Source organism: Mus caroli, chromosome 11, assembly GCF_900094665.2.
Source record: "Mus caroli chromosome 11, CAROLI_EIJ_v1.1, whole genome shotgun sequence".
NCBI lineage: Eukaryota > Metazoa > Chordata > Mammalia > Rodentia > Muridae > Mus > Mus caroli.
The window spans coordinates 19,685,384-19,698,664 of NC_034580.1; the positions used below are offsets into that span (position 1 = coordinate 19,685,384).

The 13,281-nt window shown below is 37.3% G+C and overlaps 1 protein-coding gene across 1 annotated transcript in view; it reads right to left on the minus strand.

The window, feature by feature from the left end:
- Window positions 1-540: 540 nt before the first annotated feature.
- Papolg (poly(A) polymerase gamma) overlaps window positions 541-13,281 on the minus strand; it is a 32,962-nt gene continuing 20,221 nt past the window's right edge. The window contains exons 10-22 of the mRNA XM_021175987.2: window positions 12,470-12,542; window positions 11,783-11,903; window positions 11,212-11,296; window positions 10,413-10,466; window positions 8,749-8,868; window positions 8,211-8,320; window positions 6,385-6,506; window positions 5,980-6,149; window positions 5,528-5,616; window positions 5,225-5,445; window positions 4,660-4,725; window positions 4,442-4,498; window positions 541-1,950 (exon numbers count right to left, since the gene is read on the minus strand). Of these exons, the coding sequence (XP_021031646.1) occupies window positions 1,852-1,950; window positions 4,442-4,498; window positions 4,660-4,725; window positions 5,225-5,445; window positions 5,528-5,616; window positions 5,980-6,149; window positions 6,385-6,506; window positions 8,211-8,320; window positions 8,749-8,868; window positions 10,413-10,466; window positions 11,212-11,296; window positions 11,783-11,903; window positions 12,470-12,542 (1,387 nt within the window). The 3' untranslated portion in view covers window positions 541-1,851. The remainder of the gene's footprint in view (window positions 1,951-4,441; window positions 4,499-4,659; window positions 4,726-5,224; window positions 5,446-5,527; window positions 5,617-5,979; window positions 6,150-6,384; window positions 6,507-8,210; window positions 8,321-8,748; window positions 8,869-10,412; window positions 10,467-11,211; window positions 11,297-11,782; window positions 11,904-12,469; window positions 12,543-13,281) is intronic.

Below are 13,281 nucleotides of genomic sequence, written 5' to 3' on the forward strand. Positions count from 1 at the left end.
ACCTAAGATTTAATCAGGCCCCCCACCAAGTCATCTTCGTAGGCTCACAGTCAGGTGACAGTCCTCTCATAATCTTCAGCTTCACACTCTAGAGTATCTGAAGAACAAATCCCAAACATTTAGCTTTGCCAAGGAAGCTGAGACTCCCCGTGGCCTTTGATAGAGAATGTGAGTAGCAGGACAGCCCTTCTTTTTCAGCTCTTGCTATCTGCTTTCAGCAAGTTTTTTCCATTTTTCTTTTATATACATTAAACACTATTACCTGCCTTTCAGACACCCACAGATCAGGAGAGGGAGGATACAGAACTCTGACAAACAAAACTTAGGAATTTAAAATGGGTGAGAAAGGTTTGCTATTGCTCCACTAACTCTGGCTTCAGTGTACATTCCTTACCCCACCCCCACCCCCCGACCCCGCCTCTGCACCTGCTGAGCACTGAGTGAAAGCTGAAGGTGGCATGCACAGCATTCCTGGCTATGCATCTGTGTTCCATTTTAAATATATTAATTAGGTGTATTTAAAAAATTAAAGACAGACAGTAAAGGTTTTAAAGTTTCTCTTTGAAAAGATGATATCTTACAGTACATACAAAAATACTCTGAAAATACATACGACTTCATTTACAAAACACGGAGTCAACAGATTACAAGAATTACATGGTTGTGGATTTTTCATAAACTGAGCATGCATTCATGAAACTTAAAAAATATTAAGAAATGCACTGAAAAAAGCAGTGTAAAAAAAGACAACTCATATAGTTAAATAAAAACTACAAAGGTCCTGAGCCAATTAATGGTTGGTAACAATGTCATTCAGAAATGCCTTGAGGTTTCAATAAAATCCACTGCTTATTTCTGCATGCCTAATCCATGAAGAAACTGTTGGCGACTGTGGGGAGTTATGGTGAGCAGTTTCCATGCTGAGTTACTTTTATACTTCAAAAATACAAGTCTGCTATACTTAAAGGGATCTTATCATTGTTGGCAGAATGAATTCTTCCTCTGTAAAAAATACCAATCAACTAACAAGAATGCCATGAGATAGTAAGATATGTAACAATTTCACCATTCATATACTGACTTTCAGTATCCTGGTTATAGTTTGATTTTTAATAAAGATGCATTTTGAAGGCCTCCATGGGAGGCAAAACATTTATGGTGCCCAACTCTTGTGTAGTCAGTCACTGGACTAATCCTCCTTGGTAACTATGCAACATTTGGACAAAAGCACAAAAAATAGTTTAAATATTTATGTGCCAGTTTGGAAAAAATAATTTAAATAAACAAAATAGATATCTACACAAATGAAGGAAGCAGAAAAGATATCTCACATTCATTAATCTCAGGTTTCACAAAGTGGCTTCAATGCTAAAGTAAACACATAAACATTTGGAAAATTACAAGAGAAGGGCTTTTTTTTTGTTTGTTTTTTTAACTTTTTCAGCTCTATACAATGATTACAACATAACACTAAAAACAAAAAACAAAAAAAACAAAACAGTTCAGGACTTGTTTTTATCAGAGTCCAAGTGACCAAGAACTGGTTCCCATTACAGAGAAACAAACATCCAAAGTTAAGGCAGTAAAACCTCAAAATGCAAAGCCATAACACTGTAGGTGACACTTACTTACTAGCAGGTATCCTCAGAGTGGACTCAGCAATCAGTGAGAGACTGCTACGTCATCTCAGGGTTCCAGTGTGAGAGTTCAAAAACCACTCCTAGGTCATTAGGCTGACGACTGTCCCTGTCACCTGTCACCTATCTGTATGGCAGCTGGTTCTACTTCGAAGCCTGGCTGCCATCGATGCACTGCATGATGCATGCTCACCTAAGTGAAGAGGCACTGCTATTACCGATTAAGGGTCAGGCGGATCGAGTTTTTGATGACACGGATGTTGTTTGCTGGAACTGGAGATGATGAATCTGGGAGTTCTTTACTGGGTAGTCTCTATGAGAAAGAGAGAGACAAAAAAGTGTGTACATGCCCATGCACTTGAATTCGAGAGGGCGCACGCGCACGCACACACACACTCTACCATAACGGCTCCTACCACTCTTACCACTCATGTGTGCTTGACATCTCCTTCCTCTTCCCCTATTCATTCATTTTGCTCTTGGGCATTTTTTTTTTAAAGACAGTCAGAACTGAGAAGAGGAGGAATAGGGAAGAGTAAAAGCAGCAGCAAGGTGAGGAGGATGCTGGAGAAGAGGGCTTTGCTAGCTCAGTCTCCACTGAGTAAAGAGTAAACAACTCAGCCCTTCTTTCTCACAGCTGGGCAATGACACTGAGCAAGTGATGGTGATTAAAGCTGAGGACTAACAGGAGAGCGATGTCCTCAATTAGCTTTCAGATTGTGAAACAATATAAACCTTGTCAATAGTTAACCTGCAGAGGATGTGGTCAGTGGGAGGCCACTTGTGTGGCATGGAGTTCTGCGTTTAATCCCCAGCACCATAAACAAGTAAGTAAGTAAATGATTGGTAAAAAGTTCAGGCACACAAAAAATAGAGTAGGGCAATAAAATGTATCTAGCATAAGCAAACCAGACTATATAAAACTGTACTCACTTACACTTTATCCTTCTAGTTTTTTGTTTTTGTTTTGTTTTTAACATGTTTCTTTCTATGTTTTCTGGCTGGTCTGGAACTCAGATGCTGGGAGTAAAAATTCTTTAAAGCACAGTCATGCCATTCACTTTTTTGTATTTTAACATCCACTCCAATATTTTCTTGGATTATCATATTTAGTAAATCTTTCTGTAACAGTCTTACAGTGTGACTTGTGTAATTGAAACTGTCCATAGAAATATTACTGTGTTTTGAAAAGGTCTGACAAAGCCATCGTGGATTATATGGAAACGCACTTCCCTCTTTGGAGGCGTGAAAATACAGTCTCAGAAAAGGCTTTCCCATATTCTGTACAAAGCTCCTTTCTTAGCTTTCCATGCTTAATAATATTCTGTTTATTAGTTTTAATGGTAATTCTTCAGAGAGTAAATTTTAAAATTCAATGCTAGAATCTTTTTAGCTCACATTCTAAAGATATTCTCTGCATACAGTGCTACATTTGTCTCCTCTAAAATACAAATATATTTGATTTCTTTTTTTTTTAAGATTTATTGTATGTATGTGAGTACACTGTAGCTGTATCCAGACACATCAGAAAAGGGCATCAGATCCCATTACAGATGGATGTGAGCCACCATGTGGTTGCTGGAAATTGACTCAGAACTTCTGGAAGAACAGTCTTAACCTCTTAACCTCTGAGCCATCTCTCCAGCCCCAATATATTTGAATTCTAATAACTTAAATTCTGAAAGCCATTTATAACAACAGCTATCTCTGGTATTAGTAAGAAACTCCTGTGCTGAGCAAACAACTGTTCATAGATAAATATGACAGATTTAAATCTAAGTAAGTCACAAGTCTTTCTTTTTTTTTTTTTTCATTTTTTTTATTAGATATTTTCTTCCTTTACATTTCAAATGCTATCCCGAAAGTCCCCTATAGCCTCCCACCCCGCCCCCCACTCTGCTCCCCTACCCACCCACTCCCACTTCTTGGCCCTGGCGTTCGCCTGTACTGGGCATATAAAGTTTGCATGTCCAATGCGCCTCTTTGTTTTTTTTCTTTAATTAGGTATTTTCCTCAATTACATTTCCAATGCTATCCCAAAAGTCCCCCATACCCTCCCCCACACTCCCCTATCCACCCACTCCCACTTTTTGGCCCTGGCGTTCGCCTGTACTGGGCCATATAAAGTTTGCAAGACCAAGGGGCCTCTCTTCCCGCAGATTAGGCCATCTTCTGCTACATATGCAGCTAGAGACACAAGCTCTGGGGGTACTGGTTAGTTCATATTGTTGTTCCTCCTACAGGATTACAGACCCCTTCAGCTCCTTGGGTACTTTCTCTAGCTCCTCAATTGGGGACCCTGTGTTCCATCCAATAGATGACTGTGAGCATCCACTTCTGTATTTGCCAGGCACTGGCATAGTCTCACAAGAGACAGCTATATCAGGGTCCTTTCAGCAAAATCTTGCTGGCATATGCAATAGTGTCTGCGTTTGGTGGCTGATTATGGGATGGATCCCCGGGTGGGGTAGTCTCTGGATGGTCCATCCTTTGTCACGAATCTTCTTAACTCATTTTCTCTTTTCTAGACTTTGAGGAATGCCCCCTGAGAACTATAAGCTATTTGTCATTTGCAGTCCTAACGAACCACACTGCCTGTCTCTGAGAACAGGGACATAATCATATCCTTTTCTGATCCTAGGTCTTTGTTTCTTCTCAACAGGGTTTTACTCTGTAGCTCAGGCTAGACTTAAACTTGAAGCAATCCTCCTGCCTCAGTCTTCTAAATACTTGGATTTAGTTTTAGTTTCTTAATACATTTTTTTGTACTTGTTTTTACGTATAGAGATATTATCATCTATTACCTTTTTGCGTGACGTATCAATAGTTGGAATAGGCATAGATTCTCCACCAATCGAATCCTAAAAACAGAAGAATTACAAATACAGGTTTAAATTTTCTTTCTGTATACAAACCTTATTCCTACTTAGAAACCCAATCCCTGAAGACTGAAACACTCCCTCTATACTTCTCACACCGCTGCTCTTTAAGCTCATGTTTGAGACAATGCCAACTCATTTACCATTGGTTTTCTTTTCCGATCCTCAGCAGCCCGGGACTCCTTAAATGCTGACTCAAGTCGAATGAACTAAAATAGAAACAATAAAAATGAGTTGCTATTATGTATCTGGAAAGATAATACAAATCTATATACATCAAGAAACTTATTAGTCTACCATCAGAAACTACAATAATTTAAGACTTCAATTAACTACAACTAAATTGAGACTGAGTTCAACTGCTACCCTTAATTTTTGCAACTGAAGTGATCTTTTTGGTTAAATCCATTCAGATTCTAACAAAATATATTTTATTACCATCTACTGGAAGCAGAGAAGATCACATAAAAGAAAAAACAGTATGAACACTATGGTCATCACTAATTACTTAGTTTTTGTGTAAATCAAGAAATGTATAGCAATCAAGCAGACTTTCAGACCTCAGTGATTTTAAATCGAGATGAACAATTATTGTTTCGTAAGGATTTAAAATACCTTTAAACAGAACAAATTGTTGGCTTCTTTACTATTATTTTAACTTACAAAACAAAACAAAAGGCGTGATCACCGCTGAAGGCATAATGTTACCTTTTCTATGTCTTTCAGCCTCTTAGAAGCCCCATCTGTAGGTGGCGAATGGGATCGTTTGGGTGTAACATTCTTAGTAATATTTGATATCCCATTTAGATGTGGTTGACCCTGGACAGGGTTGTGGGGTGTTGTGATTCTAGGAATAACATTCCGTCCTACTACAGTAGGAATGGTGCACACAGCCGGGGAGGATACAGCTTTTGTTGTAGGGTCAACCTCTGAAGAGAAAAACAAGTTTAGTGATCAAGTATTTCTGCAGTGGCACTGTCATTATGCAGTGGCAGGAGCTGAGATACCTACTTGCACCGATGACTGGAATGGATAGCCCCTGAGCTGGGGAAACACTTGGTAGCTTCTCCACAATCACAGCCACAGGCTCAGCACTACTCCTAGGAAAAATGTCAAGTTATCAGTATTAATGTATTTCCTCTTATGGATTTAAAGCTCTCACCTTTAACATTTTACATTACTTCTTTCTAGCATTTCAACCTTACACTAGAAGAACAGAAAATGACAGATAAGGTGGTGAAGCAGAAAATCTCTACATCCATCTATACAGCACGACTCCGTAAGTTCTTAATCATGGGGCAACCCCTGCAGCACTACACAAACTGTCAAGCATTCCTAAACAAGAAACTAGTAGCTAGCAAGAGAAAAGTCTCTGGATAATGAGAACAGGTCTTTTAGGAAAGGAACAGAAAGTTCTCATTATCCTTCAGTAAACAGACTGAAAGGACAGTTCTGGCCCATACCTTTCTATTTCTCCTGTGGGGCTGTCTGGGTTGGAAGGCTTATTTGCAGACACCGGAGAGTTAAAAGGTGTTCCACTGTCAGTGTCTCTGGAGCTATCCAGACAAGTGCTATCCAGAGATGATCTTTTGGACTGAAGGCCCCCTGAACTCCGACTTACATCAGAAAGACTCTGCCAAAAGAGAAAAAAGGCTGTTAGAGTTTCAAAAACAAATGAGAATACAGAGACTACTACCTTCAGTTCCGAAGAACACAAAAGCGTATTATCTTTGTGATAAGTGAGATTTCAGACTGACTGTCTACATCCTCTTTCCAAACAGGGTTAGAAGAGGTGTAAAATTCAAATTTGGTCTCAAGATCAGCTGTATGAGTGGAAGCACACTGGCGAGTTACGGCAGCACACTCACCTTTTTCTTCTTTTGCAGAATCTCTGCTGGTAGGTAATGATGAAGCTGCTTTTTCTTTACATGAGTTGCTTCAATTTTCATCCCATCCTTCAGCATATTTATATTGTTTGCCTGCCTGTATACTGTAAAAATGTTAATATGATAAAGAAGAAATTTCTTTCTGAACCATAAGCTGTTTTCCTTTTCTGAAATATATAAACCTCTATGCCCCACTAAAACCACACCCTCTTGTGGGAACAGATATTTCTAAAACACATCCATTGTGTTATAATACTATTTAAGAATTGATTGGTTCTATGTGTGTATCATCTAAAAGTTTTCTTACAGACAACCCTTATTAACAAAATAAATATGTAGCAATTATTTTCCCCCCAAATCTTGTTCGTTATTTTCAAAAAGGCAATCTTTCTTCACTTGTCTGAGTCTAAGATAATGTTTTTTCTTTTTCTTACACACACACACACACACACACACACACACACACATACACACACGCTGGGGAAAGACTCCCGGAAGAGCAGCCAGAACTCTAAATCTCTAGTTGTCTCTACAACTCCAAATGCAATTCAACTTCTCCTTCTACCCTAAGCCTGTCTTATGATTATGGGAATTCAGCATCTGCAAATCTAAAGTGTATAGGTGGAAGATTTGTCTTACAAAGCCTGAAAAACCTTGACTGCATCCCAAGATATATGGCTCTAGATTTCTGTTCTAGTGCTTTTCAAAACAGGTAAAGACCAGTTGTATTACCAAAATTAAGGTAGTTTGTGTCTAGCCATTTAGATTTTAAGTCCACTGAAGACAAGGAGAGAAGGGCTAGTTCTCAATGCAAATACTATGACATAGGGCATGAGTGTGCACATGTGGAAAAGATTATTTGAAAAATCTTATTAGCAGAATATCTCAGTGTTCTCCTTTTTAAGACATATAATCCCAATTTATATTCATAATTTCACTGAAGACTGCTTATGATTATCAGGAGTACTAGTTCAAACTGCAGGTTCTTGGGTTCCTTTCTTAGAGTGATAGTTAGTCGTTTGAAGGTGAAGAAAGGGAATCCTACATTACCATGATAAACATGAGGACTAGCTAAAAAGAATTTAGAAAACTCATATGTGCCAAGAGTAGTAACAACATGAATGTGCATACTACTACAGACCAATACTAGCCCAATTTATAACGGATATTCCAGAGAGATGTGGCTGGGGCTAGTTATGAAGGACAATTTCTTTTTCTGTTACTCTTGAAACATTTTCAGCATCTTCTGTATCTTCAGAGACATTTTAAGAAACATTTCTGTATATTCTGTTAATTATTTAAGATGAAAAACATAAAAAATACGGGCCTCAATTATTAACTTTGAGCAAACAAGAAAGTCACCTGAGGAGTTTAGTTTTATTTTAAAATAGAAAACACATTAAGATGTGTTTTACAACACGTAACTGACTTAGGAGTATCTCGGGTCTTCTCCCTCCTGTCCCCTAGGCACACTGATGGTTCCCAGACTAAGCAGCCAGCACTGCCTTTAAAAAGGAAAAAAAAAAAAAAGAAATCCTGCCAGAGATGTCCTCTGCACTTGAAGTATGGCTCTTGCATAAATGTCACAACCCTCTGTAAGACCATTACTCTGCAATGCTTTATTATGTGGAAAACTGCTTCATCATTTCTTTCCTTTTCCTAAACAGCAGCATCAATCTCTACAACAGGGGTACCATTTAATTTAACTAAATCGGGAATTAGAGAGTACCTCCAGCTACACCCTAAACAGATGAAACCGAGTTACAGTCATAGTTTAGAACCATAGCCCGATGATTGCAAAGTCTTACCTGTGTCAGTAAATGACTGGATATCATATGTCAAATCTATGTTAACACTTTCTGCATTTTCTACTCTCCGAAAAATTATCCCAAGGAACCACATTGATACGTAATTGTTGCTATAAAGTAAAATTTAAAAATTTCCATTAATTTTTTTCAGTCTAACAAATGCTACTGGACAATTAAACTTGGTTTCTATTTCTCTACCTTATTAGTAGATTTTAGAGATGTGACGAAATTCTTAAAACCACATCCAGAACACTGGTGTAGCTATATAATATTGTTTTAAAAGAAAATTAAGTCGTACTGAGATTTGTTGACCATTTAGATGATGTTCCAAAAACTAATATAAAGTTTTTGCTGAAGTTTACTGACTACAGCAGTGTATACTTATAAATAATAAATACATAAATAATAAATACATGATCACTCATATTGGAAACATATATCTTCCACCAATACCTGTTAAGGACAGTCTTAAAACTCATTTGAAACAATGCATATGTTAAATAATAATATTTTAAAAATGTATTTAGGGACAACTTACGCTTTATGATGTTCTTTATTTCCTGGGAATGACTGGGGATTCACATGGGCAAGAGTAATAAATTCATTCCGTTCCAAGTTTCCAACAAGTACACGGATTTTAGATTCTACTAATCCAACCCTGAGATATACAACAAGAGTTCTATGAAGTCATATAAAGTTTGACAAACTATACTGAATGAAGTAAACCAAGTAATACATCAACTATGAAGCTTTATATGTTCACTTAAGAAGATAGTCTAATTATAGACAAATGGGGCAGCAATGTGGCTCATAACAGGTCAAAGCATTTGCTATGCAAGGCTGATAACCTGAACTGAGCCCTGGAGTCACAGAGGAAGGAGAGAACCACTTCTGAAGGCTGTCTCATAATATTCATATACATGCTGGGGCATGAGCACACTCTCACACACACAGTAATAGTAATAATAATAATAATAAAGTAAGACATCAATCAGACAAATGTCAGATTTAAGTGTCTTTCTGCTTAAAAAGAACTGATCTAAATTTCATGTACTTCTGACTCTAACAATACCCAGTCTTGGTTAAGGCTCTAATAGTCAACTTGAGCATAAACAAAAGCTGTTATTTAATGTGGTCTTCAATCTTTTCTAGTTTCATATTTTTACACGTAATATGAACAAGAACAGCTAATGTAGGCACTTAACTCCTGAAAGAAGCAGACTGATTTTCACAAAATACTGGATTTTGCATTTTTAAAAGTCAATAAATTTATATCAGCTATCACAAGGTTTTGCCAGATTTCTACAACTTAATTTTCTCTCACTTAAAATATATAACTGTCAGCTATGTATCTATTAGTGACTATAAGTCAGAAAAATTTCAAGAATACTTTTAGACATTTTCACTTATAGAAGCTGACGTTACATTTGTGTTTCAGAGGAAATGCATGAAAATCTACATAACTGTAGTGTTGCTACTTAAATGAGAAGTCAACTTTTTCTATTATGTACCAAACAGTAGTTTTTGAGTGGTCTAGTCTCTGTGTAACTATTTACTTTGCTATATAGCAAAGAGTAACATCCAGCAGGACATTAATGAAGGATTGCCCTATACTAGTAACTACTAGAAACTACTATACTCTAGTTTCCTGACAAATAGTTCATCGATAAAACAATCAAAATTACCAGAGAAATAAATGCCCTCGAAACAAAAGGTCAGACTGGAAGAAGTTACAGGTAGCACATCTCTTACCTAGTGGGCCCAGGAATGAGAATATACTGACAGCACAGAGGATGAATTTACATACACTCAAAGATATAGTGTAGCTTGATCAAAACTACTGTCTATTGTCAGAAGATTTAAAATTCAGACATGTGTGCTACCACCTAGGTTAAGAAGATACAGAAAGTGCCTTCTTCCTTTTTGAGTTTGATGGGGGAACAATAACAGTGAGCTGCAGAATACTTCAAAAGTTTGCTTAAATCTGACTGAAAAATAGCAAGAAAAATCTGCTTCTACTGCCTTCTATCACTGGCGATGCTGAACTCAATGACGGAATCCCCGATGCCCCATCATGTATGTCAGTCACTAATGAAATACACTGATTTTGAAAGCCAAGCAAGACACTATTTTATAATTGGTGTGGCATTGTGTAACCATTGTTATCATGAGACATGAAAGAATGTGAAATATAAGTCTTACCATTCTAGATGGTTCTCTTCTGTTGATGCACTGGCAGTCAGTACTATATAATGTCTATATAGGATTTACAGCATGATCAAGGAGGAAAACAGCCAGAAACATCTGTTAGTCTGAGTTTTTTTATCTGTTTTCTTTCTTCTTTGCAAAGAACTAAACAATATAACTACAGTTTCTGAAAGCTACAGATTACTCTATTTTTACAAAACTATAGACTCCACAATTAAGAAACAGCTCACTTTAACAACTATCACTGATGCTAGACTAGCCACTGCTAGAATGAGGGCCCTGACCACTCAAGATTTCTACTGCCTATTCTCTACCTTGCTTAAGAAATGTGAGACACTGTCACCTATCATAATTTGCTTTCTATATTTAAAGCCCTATTGGACATGTGCTGGCTCACACCTAAAATCCTACCACTCATGAGGCAGGAGAATCACCATGAGTTCCAGGCCAACCTATGTTACAAAGTAAGTTTGAGGTCAGCCTGGAATACAGAGTGAGCCTCTGTCTTAAGAACAAAGCAAGGGTCCAGCAAAATGAGTTAGCAGGTAAAGGCACTTGTTACCAGGTCTGCTGACCTGAGTTTGATCCCTAAGACCCACACAGTCTATAGAAGGCAGATCTAACCCCTGCAAGTTGTCCTGTCCTCCACATGTACATGCATGCTCACAGGCAAACACAACCTAACCCCCTTAAAAATAAAAGATGTAAAAAAAACAAACAAAAATCATAAATATGACAAAAATTTATTTTTCCCCCAGATACATATATACCAAAATTATGAAAGTTAAGATACCTGTATTTTTGAAAGAAATTTGGTGGCTCTAATAGTTTGGACCAATCTGATTTCCCTTGAAGAATTTCATCTGTAACTGCAAGACCTAAACAAAAAGAAAAAACAATGGGTTTTTAGAAACTAGGTTGAATTTTGAAAAGTGCCTAGCTTTGTGTCATTCTACCCAAACCATCTAACCCAACAAATGCTTGACTTAGAGAATGTAAATACACGATGCTGTTTCTGAGAACATAAAAGTTAAATTCCACCATATTGGACTGGTTCAATTTTTGGCCTTTTTGTTTTTTTATTTTTTTAAATAACTATTTATTTATTTTATATATAGAAGTTCACTGTAGCTGCCTTCAGACACACCAGAAGAGGGCATCAGATCCCATTACAGGTGGCTGTGAGCCACCATGAGGTTGTTAGGAGTCGAACTCAGGATTAATATTATTTTGGAAAGAATTTGAAGTTTTAGAAAGAATTAAGGGTTACAGAATTCTGACAATCAGTAGCTACCAATATAGAATAAAACTGTCTACTAAAATCTTGGGAATATGTAAGGGACAACAGGGCCAAGCATATTTACCTTGTTTAAATTCTTCTACCATTACTGTTCGAGTTGATGTAGATACATTATACGTAGAATTCTGTTGTGGGTAGGCAGGGGTAATTATTGGCATAAGATGATACCTGTCTGATGGATTTACCTAGGAAATTAGAAGCAGAATAATTACCTATTCTTCTATTTAGTAGTCCTCATTTTATTTCCCCTAAATTATGAAGAATATGAAATATAAATTTAATACTAAACTCTCTCAATTCTAGGAAGTATATTTCTCTTCTGAACTGCATTTCTTCTTGAAGTCAGACATATTTATTTGTCAGAATTCTGCAGAAGTTAATTTTTCCTCAGTAAAGCTATTAAATGATGCATCTTAGAAGCAATAGTTTTTCAGAATTATTGAAGTATAATAACTAGAGACATAATCTTCAAATTTATATAGAAACGAGTACCTATTTTATTAAATTGGAAGCTATGTGAGAATTATCTGCTTTAAGCTGTACTACAAAGTATTACTTTATATATTTCAGTACTTTATTATAAACAACTACTGTGAATCAGTTTTTTACAATGGATTATGATACTGTTTTGATACAACCACTTATCTGGTCCTATATGAACAATTTTTAATGATATAACATTTGAAGTACGATTTAGAGAAAGGTCCGACTTCTAAATGATTAAATAAAATTCCATAATAAATTCTCCTACCCGAGGATCCCAGACAGGCAAGTTCAAGTTGCTTTCTTCTGGTTGCTTCAACAGCACAGGATTTGGCCATTCCCTAACATGAATAAAGTAAATTAATTCACAAACACTTCAGATGCCATATAAAAATATTAAAAGTACTAACTTGTCCCAATCTTCACATGGCAGCGTACAATGTACAAGGAAGAGTCTGTTTATTTGCCCTTCCTCAGAAACACCAACCAGGCTTTTGTTAGTTAAAGTAATCTGGACCTCCCTTCTCATCTGCTTTTACAGATTTGATTCTGATGGTATAGTAACAGCAATAACTAACATTTGCTGAAAATACCAGCACATGAATGAAGCAGCTATGATTATCATCTCCATTTTCCTAGGTGAGCTTAATGTACAAAGCCCAAATCTATGGGACTCATTCACAAACTCAAGTGCCGCCTTGCTGACTTACTTAAGAGGTACAGGGGTTATGAGCACCAATTGTCAGAGAGCATCACGGGACAGACATGTATAGCAGATGTGCGGCTGCGTCTCCATGTGGGACTTGTAATAGCAGGAGCAGGGGCTGTCTCTGACTCAACTGCCTGCCTTTGGATCCCTTTTCCCAACTGGACTGCTTTGTCTAGCCTTAATAGAAGGTGTGCCTAGTCCTACTGCAACTTGACATTGCCAAGGCTGGTTGATATCCATGGGAGGCCTCCCCTTTTCTGAGGAGAGGGAGGAGGAGAAGCTGTGATTAGGATGTAAAGTATATTGAGAGGACCAAGGCTCAAATCCAGCATCTCCATGGGAGGCTCACAATTGTAACTAGTGTTCCAGGG